This window comes from Squalius cephalus (assembly GCF_949319135.1).
Source record: "Squalius cephalus genome assembly, chromosome: 14".
NCBI lineage: Eukaryota > Metazoa > Chordata > Actinopteri > Cypriniformes > Leuciscidae > Squalius > Squalius cephalus.
Genome location: NC_137135.1, coordinates 4,501,320 through 4,511,416, shown reverse-complemented (window position 1 = coordinate 4,511,416; position 10,097 = coordinate 4,501,320). Strand labels below are relative to the sequence as shown.

Below are 10,097 nucleotides of genomic sequence, written 5' to 3'. Positions count from 1 at the left end.
ACAGTTCAACTGCAATGTGACATTTATGCAACAATAACAAACTAATATGTAAAAATTTCTTACCTTAAATCTTTATTGTCTTCAAATCGCGTTCTTCTTATTCTGAGGTAGCCTAAATCCAATGTAAGCTCTGGCGCATCTTTCAAACACAGTAAGGAGTAAGTTACGAAGTCTCTGCTTCTTTGTTTTGAGGTGATGAGGGCGTTTACAGGTCTGCGTTTCTCCGCATGGATCATTTGCATGTCAATCGCTCGTGCGCGCGTAGGCGTGTTCAAATTAAATTTAATGAGGATGCGTTTGAGAAATTGTACATGCCGCTGCTTTCGTATGGATTACTTAAAAATAGAATATTTTTTTTTATATTATTTACATACTTTAAAAATAGAGATTCCAAGCGTTGTATAGACATGCGTTTCAAGTCTGTGTGACAAACATTCGCTGAGTTACAGGTCAATTTCTGTCGCGTTCTTGTAGACATCGTTTCAGAATGAGTTTCACATTGAGAGAGACGGCAGAACGCGCATCATGTTTATTTTCTTTGTTTTACGAAAAACACAACATTTTGTTTTTATTATGAGTGTACACAAATAAAAGAAGACATTTAACAGTTTTGAATGATGTACAATACAAGTATGTAAAATCAAAATCAACAGAGTATTTTGCACTGATATAAAAAAAAAACGAGCAGATCACGCCGGCGTGATTGCCGACCTCAGGGGGTTAAGCATTTCACAACCCACACACAAACAACTACAAATGAATAAGCCTGGTGCTAATTATTAATGTGTGCACAACTACCCATCTATTTGACACATTCACAAATGTGAGTCACTACATTTAAACTAATACAATACAACTTGTGTGTGCAAAATCCAAAATCACAAGAATGTGCAGCATTTTGTACAAATAGAGACATAGTTGTTAATACAAAACCTCGATTTTGTATTAAGGTAGGCCAGAATTTGTGCATGCAACAAGTAAGATGTGTATTTGTGGATCAGGTGACGCGTGCATTCATTGACTCGTTTCTGAGTCGATCCTATTTGATTCATTTGGATTTTAAAACTTTCATTTCGCAGGTTTCGCCTTGTTCGATCCACACACAGATGCAACTTGAGAAACAGGCATTACGTGTCACCTCATCCACAAATACACATCTTACTTGTTGCATGCACAAATTCTGGCCTACCTTAATACAAAATCGAGGTTTTGTATTAACAACTATGTCTCTATTTGTACAAAATGCTGATTTTGGATTTTGCACACACAAGTTAAAAGGCATGGATAAAACATTTCTGCAACATGTATCAAGTTCATTGATAAGTTTGCTTGCACATGTTAATCATTTTGATACTATATTCATCCCATAAGAGAAAACTCAATCCGTGTAGGGCAAGGCAGGAAACCTCTGTTGAATGTATGTGACCTTTGACCCCTCAGACAGCACTGCATGAGAAACAGTCATCCTGCTGTGTTAAATATGTTTATAATGGCAGTGAATGGGGACACCCCTGAGTTTGAAGCTCAAAAAAGTGCATCCATCCATCATAAACATACTCCAAACAGCTAGACTGGTCTAGACTGATGGGTTTGTGCAAGACAAATATCCATAATTAAACAGACAAAATGGCTATATGATTCAACTTGCTTCTAAAGTGTAACTTACACAATGTACGCTACATCCTACATTGCGACAGTTAAGTTATAAACACAAGTGGGATGGGGCCATTCCCTGCCATTATAAAGCTTGGGCTAAAGCCAGGATATTTTATTTTAATGTAACTCTGAATGTATTTATCTGAAAGAAGAAAGTCATATACACTTAGGATGGCTTGAGTAAATCAGAGGGTACTTTTCACTTTTGGGTGACACTATCCCTTTAAAGAGAATTAACAAATTACATATTCTTGATTTCACGGCATATTACAAAACATCCAAAATTTTGGAATTGGGGTCATGGATGGATGAAATTAAATTGACATTTAAAATACAAAGATATAAAATTCTCTATTATATATAACAATTAAAAGTAGAAAATCATCAAAAATGACAAGCTGAAACTTGGGGATGGTATAAATGTTTGATGGATAGATTATTTAAACAAGGGCAAAATGATCCAAATTGCTATGCGTTTAAAGATTAACAAAGACTGCATCATTTTATAGTTAAATGGCCCTGGGATAAAAAGAAATTGGCAGTTTTAATGGGTTTCAATGGGGACATTTTTGTACTTAAGGTCCTGAGTGTAAATATTTTGTGTACAATGTGGAAAGGAAATAAGAAAATTCTATTAAAAATACACACTTGTTCCAAAATTGATGCAGTTGGCATTAACACAGGAAAAACATATATAAAAAAAAACCCTGAAAGAAAAAAACTGAAAGAGACAAACATGTCCTTAAGGAAACACAAGGGTTAATTTGGTTGTAAACTTTACATTGAAGTGTGATTGATCAATGAGACCCTTTGATTACTGTGTTATTACTGAAGCATAATTTGTAAAACTGTATTAATCTAGAAGCAGAATCAGATTTAACTGTGATTTTCTGCTGTAATAAACAGTTTAACTGGTAAGATCCTCAGAGGAGAAGTTGTGCAGACATTAGATAAGAATGGAAAGACAGTCTCTGTGAAGGATGTCCTGAATGTGCGCAGACAGTCTTTAGTTACAGGATCAGAGAATGACACGGTTCCTCTATCATAGTCCAGCTGAACTCTCACACGCTGAAGCTTCTGTTTAACAGTGAAGTAAGTGGCAGGTTGCTCTGGGGATTTTGATATGTATTTGCTGTCCATGTACCGCACATACCAGACATTAGACTTAAAGAAAACCACTCCCTTCCTTTGGTTTGATGCTGTTGTTATTCCAAGAATCCAGCTTGTATTGTCTCCAACCTCCACATCCCAGCAGTGTGTTCCTGAGTTAAAGCCCTCAGATCCCAGGACACATGCACACCTGTCAAACCTCTCTGGATTATCAGGAAGTGTTTTATATACATTACTGTACGACACACTGGTCAGATCAGCAGAGAGTGTGAGACGAGGATATGCTGTGTTTGGATCCAGAGTCAACGGAGCTGCAAAGAGAATAACATCAGATTACAAGATGAAATATGGATGTATTAGAAATGTAAAACATTTTTCTTTTGTTGAAAGAGATCATAAATAATGCTATCATAACAATGGTCTCTCAGTTACTGTCAGAATGGATTGAGGCTTCAGGTTTAATATCAGTATTCAATAAACACTTTTGTATCCTAATACATAAACATAAACCATGAGGAATAGACTTTTCATTATGAGTTCACTGTATGATCTGATGATTTTCTGAAATACAGTTTAGATTCACTTGGTAATTCAAGTGATTATTAAATATATTTCTATCAAATGTTAATGTTGAGTGTGTTTATATGTGAACTATCTTCTGCACTGGTGTCAAATCTGCTGAGACTCACTGTGTTGGACAGTTTCCAGCATCTTCTTCCAGACTCTGAACGGCAGGTTACCCAGATAACGCGACACATGAATCAAAGCTCCAGAACTCATCCGTGGATCCGGCTGTGAGATCTGGACTCTGAGGAACATTCAGGAGTCAGAACTGCAGTGAATTTGAGTTCAGATCCACTGAGAGAAGAGATACGAGCAGCTCACTCACCTTTCCATTGAGGCGTTAAAGTTCTGGAAAATATAGAGTTTGAAAACATTTTAATATCTTATCAAACACTCTCATTGTCAATGAGTCTCTCTATACAAGTTGTTTTCTGCACAAAGAATGAAGCCAGATTGATTTGTCACCTTTAGAAACGAGACGTCATTGTCTTTCATAATCTCCTCCATGTCTCTGATTGTGTGTGAAAGAGCTGAGATGTGTGTGTTCATCTCCTCCAGCTTCTCCTTCATCCTCTGCTTCTTCTGCTCCTCTTCCTCTCTCAGTGCAGTGATTGTAGCTTCTTCTTCGTCTCTGAGAAACTGATGAAGCTTCTCAAACTCTTCTTTAATCTGACGCTCTGTGTGCTCAGCTTGAGACTGAAATCAAATCACATTCACTTCAATCATCTCAATCAACACAAATCTCGGATACCCGACATATAACGGATCCAGAAGCAGAAGCTGCTCGTCATTTACAGAAATAATCAGCTGGAATCCATTATATTAAATATATCAGTTTATAACGGTATAAAGTGATCCTCCAGCTGTAATGAAAATGACTCTTGATTCTGTTTCCTCACACTGATGTGTTGAGCTGTTTGCTCAAACTCTCCTTTCTTCTTTTCATTGTGTTGAAGTTTCTGTTGTAAGGACTTCAGTGCTGTATTGAGCTCCTCCTAGAATTGAACAAAAATACATTAAACACCAGATTACAGTGAAGAGAAGAAAATACAGTGATATGATCATACAATTCTGTGTCACCAAAGTCACAAAGGAACAACATCGTAGAAACTGAATGTTCTTATTTTCTATCAGAAAATGCTAAAGCACAATATCCCATCTTTAGTCTGCAAACTGAAGCTCAAGCAACAAGACAATGATTCAAAGAATAGTGAGTAAATCCACCTCTGAACGGCTCAAAAAAGCACAATTACAGTTTAGGAGTGGCCTTGTCAAAAGCCTGACTTGAAATCAATTGAGATGATATGGAAGGACCTTATATGGGGAGCTCATGCTTGAAAAACCCTCCAGTGAGGCTGAACTAAAGTTGTCCGCTCAATTGTGCTCTTTATTTTGTGCAAAATAATGATATCTATGAAAAAGGCTCCACTATTTAGTATGAGACACAAAAACATAAGAAATCAGGATGGGCAAATACTTTTACAGCACAGTAAATGTCATATAAAGTTGAGTAAAATGACACTGAAATAGTAATGCATGAATGTGATGATATCTATGTTTATGACTAATTATTGTTCTTTACATGTGAAACAAGAAACATTAGTCTTACCTTGTAAGATGAAAGCACTTCACTGATGGGTCTGAATGTGTGATTGGTGTGTTTCTCTGAGTCTCTGCACACTAAACACACAGGCTGTTTGTCCTCCAGACAGAAGAGTTTGAGTTTCTCACTGTGTAAACTGCAGATCTCCTCAGATCCTGATGAACGTTTCTCATTTCTCTCCTTCAGGAACGACTCACACAAGTTTTTTAATGCCAGATTGAATGGAGGATCTTCTCTTGAGGATCTCCTCCTGCAGACAGGACACTCCTGAGTTTCCTTAGTTTTCCAGAACTGTTGTAGACACTCTTTACAGAAACTGTGACTACAGGACAGAAGAACAGGAATCTTGAAGATTTCACAGCAAACAGGACAAATATAATCATCTTCAGCTGCTGAAGCCATTTTCTCCGTTTGAGTCTCGCAAACTAAACTTTACTTTCACTTTCTGAACGACAGTTTTCAACAAATGAATCCCAATGAGAATCAAAGATCTGCTGTCTGTTCAGAAATGAACATCACAAAAGTCTTTCTGTAAAGTTTTTCTCTTTGTTCTCCATTGATTGCTTATTCTTTATTGTTTTTGTTGAGACAAAGTTGGTGTGACAGAAAGGAGAAATAACAAGTCAGTCTCTTCCTGGTTAGTGTTGTAAGAGGGAGGAGTTTATGATCACAGTGTATGATTTGGGTTTACAAACAGATCAAACAGGAACGTCAGGATTTATTCAGGTAAAATGTATTCAAAATGGACATGCATTGAAATGTTAAAAAATATTGCTGTAAAACTTTGAATAAAACACAAAAGAAAAATTAAAATACAAAACTATTCATTATAAACAACCTCAAAATGCTTATACATGTTTTATTTATTGCTCTTTATTTGTCAGAGTGTTTCTCCAGGTCTGTCATGATGAAATTAAATAATATTTTCTTTATGTAGCACATAAAAACAACAGTAGTTGGCCACTGTACTGTACAACAGAATAAATATCTAAAAAACACAAAAAGAGCGCAAAGGGAGTTTAAAAAACACCAATCATAAAATTCAACGTTAATTTTCTGTCATGCTCAAACCTTTGTCAGTGTAATGGGCAGGAATAAAGATCTGAGCGACTTTGTCAAGGGCCAGATTGTTATGGCAAGGTGACTGGGTCAGAGTATCTCTGAAACTCAAGGCTTGTGTGTCGCTCCCGGTCAGCAGTGGTGAGGATTGACCAACAGTGTCCGAGGAGGGATGAACACACACCGGCGACAAGGTGTTGGACACCCAAGACTCATCGATGGACGAGGGCAATGAAGGCTATCCCGTCTGGTCCGAGCCAACAGAAGGTCTAGTGTGGCATAAGCAACACACAACTTTAAAGGGATAGTTCACTTTGAAATTAAATTTTGGTATGTTTTAGCTTACCTCAAGGGTATCCAAGATGTAGTTGTCTTTTTTTCCGCAGTAGTTTCAATTTTGATATTTTTAGGTCAAACCGTTCTTGTCTCTCAGTCATTTGATGCAGGTCTATGGACACGGTCTCAAAGAGCATGCACAGAGTCCAAATTAAAACAATTCCCCATCGTCCAAATTAAACAATTCCCCATCGTAAGTACACATTGATGGCCTAAGACACGAAACGAGCGGTTTGTGTGAGAAAAAGAACAGTATTTATATCGTTTTTAGCTCTTATACACAGCCACGTCCAAGTGATCTGAGGGCCCTCGCGCATTCTGGTGTGTGACGTGTGCGCAGACTGGTGCATAGATATATACGCTAGATGTCGCCTTGTCTACGGCAGTTCATTGGAACGAATGTCTTTAAGGCGACATCTAGTGTATATATTTCTATGCACCAGTCTGCGCACACGTCACACAGCAGGATGCACTCGCGCCCTCAGATCACTTGGACGTGGCTGTGTATAAGAGCTAAAAACGATATAAATACTGTTCGTTTTTTCACACAAACCGCTCGTTTCGATGTGCATGCTCATTTCGATGTGCATTCGATGTGCATGCTCTTTGAGACAGTGTCCATAGACCTGCATCAAATGACTGAGAGACAAGAACGGTTTGACCTAAAAATATCAAAATTGAAACTACTGCGGAAAAAAAGACACCTACATCTTGGATGCCCTTGAGGTAAGCTAAAACATACCAAAATTTAATTTCAAAGTGAACTATCCCTTTAATGATGTTATGGGAAGAAAAAGAAGTTTTATTTATATAGCGCATTTCCATCGCTCAAGGTCGCTTTACATGGGAGGAATGTGTCACAAGACACAGTGTATCACATTCTGCTGCGTATGAGGCCAAAGACCAATCAGAGTGCCTATGATGACCCCTGTCAGGAAACAGGAACAGGAAAACGTTGTACTTTTGTAAAATAAACCCCTGTCCACCTTCAAAAGAGTCGCCAAACAGCGGAGCATCGACTGAGGTCCTGATTAGCGCGCTCAGCTTGGCCATTACTCTGTGGGTGAAACTCTGATGACAGACTGGCAGTGGCACCAATCTGTCGGCAGAATTCCCTCCAAAAGTTAGAGACAAACTGGGGTCCCCAGTCCGAAACCACATCAGAAGGAAGCCAGTGAATCCTGAAGACATGGTCCACGACCGCCCGCACAGTTTCTTTAGCTTAGAGAGAGGTATGAAATGAACCGCCTTAGAAAAACGGTCAACAACAGTAAGAATCACTGTATTGCCGCTGGAGGGGGGAAGCTCCGTGACGAAGTCCAGAGCAATATGGGACCAAGGGCGGGATGGGAATAGAGAGGGGACGAAGCAGACCATCAGGAGGCGAATTACTGGACTTCTGCTGGGCACAAACAGAACACGACGCAACAAATCGACGCACCTCACGTTGCCTTGGCAGGACACTAGAATTGCTGGCGGACAGCTGTCAGCGTACGCTCCACCCCCGGATAAGCGACCAATTTAGAGGAGTGACCCCAAAGAAGCCGGACGAGCAGGATTAACGACAAATAGCTTCCCCTCAGGGCACCCCCGGGGAACAACCAGAGGCGTCGCAATAAGGCAGGCAAGCCAGGCAATTGCCTGGAGCCCTGCATTTTAAGGGGCCCCCCGAGGGCTGATCATTCACACAATCAGAAATGTTAATATAAAGACGCAGCAACATCTCTTCATTCTTCTTATTCTTCTTAATTCTTCCCTCTCTCATTACGCTGGTTATGCTTTTACCGCCTTGCCTCAGCAGCCTTTTTCAAACTGGAGCTTGTGGTTGGTAGAAAATGCATGATTTGATTTGTTAAACATGAAAAGGACTTATCCGTCTGGTATGGCCGTTCGCTCTAACGTTAACCTAGATAAATGTTCGCTATTATTAGTTGGAGTTGACACTTCTTGTAATGAGTAGGGGTGATCCCCCGGTGCCCTGGCTAAATTCCATCCAATGGCCCTTGCCATTCATGGCCTCCTAATAACCCCCATCCACTGAATTGGCTCTATCACTCTCTCTCCTCTGCACCTATAGCTGGTGTGTGTGAGTGCACTGGTGCCGTTGTACTGTGGCTGCCGTTGCATCGTCCCAGTGGATGCTCACACTGGTGGTGGATGAGGAGAGATTCCCCTGACATGATTGTAAAGCGCTTTGGGTGTACAGTAGTGCATATGAAGCGCTATATAAATGCCTCACTCACTCAATCTCATTCTGCGTTCGCACCCTCACTCATCTCCCCACGCCTATTTCCCATTTGCCCTAATTTTCTTGCTATTTAGATCTTGTGTTCTTCTTCCCTCTTTGTTGGTTTATTGTTTGTTCATTCATGCCCTTTACAGACGCCTCATCATTGTGATTTACCTCTGCCTAATCTAGTCCTGTTCCGTCCTGTGTGTGTGTATCAGACGAGAGATATCACCTGTTATCCTGTGCCAAGCCTGCTAGTCTGTGCTGCTGGATCCGCAAAGTGGAGTCAGTGCTCATCATCTCCTGTGTGAACTTCCTGACAGCAACTACCTGTGCCTTTCACCCTGCCTGGTTGCAGCCTGGTCCTTTTCAGTTTCATTGTTCTGCATCCGCCTAGACGACCGGTGAGCGGCAGACAGCCTATTTTTGACATTTGTATGATCCTCAATAAACCTCTGTAACCAGCTTTCGCTTTTGGGTCCTTTTTCGCACTGTGACAGAATAAACCAACCATGATGGACCCAGCGAACGAGACAACCATCCCCTCAGCTGTTGATCTGCAGGGAGTGATGGTGGGCAGACATGCAGAGGAATTAGCTGTCGCCAAGCATGCCGTGGATACACTTCACCACCTGGGCCAAGACCAGCCATCATTTTCTGGGTCACGACACACCTCCGAGCCTCGTATCACCTCCCTGCTACTCCAGTGAGCCTACGGAGTGCAGTGGATTTCTTACCCAGTGTGAGGTAATGTTTTCCCTTCAGCCTGTCACGTATGCCACCGACCGTGCCAAAGTTGCGTATGTGGTGTCCCTTCTTACGAGCCAAGCCCGGGATTTGGGAGCGGCAGTCTGGGAGGCAGGGGCTGATATCTGTGAACAGTTTGATTTATTCAAGGAAGAGATTGTTGAAGGTTTTTGACCTTTCTGTCTTCAGTTGCAAGGCTTCTCAGAGAGAGTACAGGGTGTACAAGTCATCAGACAGTTTTATTGCCCCCCATAAAAGAGGTTCCCAAAAACATTCAAAAACAATATATATTGAATATATATATATATATATAATTTAAGAATATATATATTTAAGAAATGTATAATAAAAACATAGTCAGGGGTAAAACGTCTCGGGTTATGACTATAACCCTTGTTCCCTGAGAAGGGAACGAGACACTGCGTCGTGAAACGACTCTTTGGGGACGCTCCCTTAGCGTGCATCTCTGAAGTATGAATGAAACTAATCCAATCCTGATTGGTGTTGCGTCATGACGTAACATGTGACGGCATAACCGGATGCATAAAAGTGACGCTGAAACACACACATATCAGCCTCGCGATGAAGCAAGCCGCTCTCAGGCATTGAGGGGCGTGGCAGGACGACGCAGTGTCTCGTTCCCTTCTCAGGGAACAAGGGTTATAGTCATAACCCGAGACGTTCCCTTTCGAGGGAACTCGCACTGCGTCGTGAAACGACTCTTTGGGGAACGAATGCCCACTAGGCCACGCACCGATAAATGCCTGTCCTGGAGTGAAACTGAACTCAGGC

The 10,097-nt window shown here is 40.8% G+C and overlaps 1 protein-coding gene across 1 annotated transcript; it reads right to left on the bottom strand.

Moving 5' to 3' along the window:
• Positions 1-521: 521 nt before the first annotated feature.
• Positions 522-5,588, bottom strand: LOC307170685 (zinc-binding protein A33-like). Its single transcript, XM_079891903.1, has 6 exons — positions 4,940-5,588; positions 4,230-4,325; positions 3,796-4,026; positions 3,656-3,678; positions 3,456-3,574; positions 522-3,077 (listed from the first exon to the last, which is right to left on the bottom strand). The coding sequence occupies exons 1-6, from the start codon at positions 5,333-5,335 to the stop codon at positions 2,533-2,535; spliced, it is 1,410 nt and encodes a 469-aa protein (XP_079748029.1). The 5' UTR covers positions 5,336-5,588; the 3' UTR covers positions 522-2,532.
• Positions 5,589-10,097: the final 4,509 nt, after the last annotated feature.

Coding starts and splice junctions, on each gene's coding strand:
- LOC307170685 (XM_079891903.1), bottom strand. CDS start 5,335: ATGGCTTCAGCAGCTGAAGATGATTATATTTGTCCTGTTTGCTGTGAA. Junction 4,326..4,939: donor AAGTGCTTTCATCTTACAAG/GTAAGACTAATG, acceptor GTTCAATTCTAG/GAGGAGCTCAATACAGCACT. Junction 3,679..3,795: donor ATGACGTCTCGTTTCTAAAG/GTGACAAATCAA, acceptor TATATTTTCCAG/AACTTTAACGCCTCAATGGA.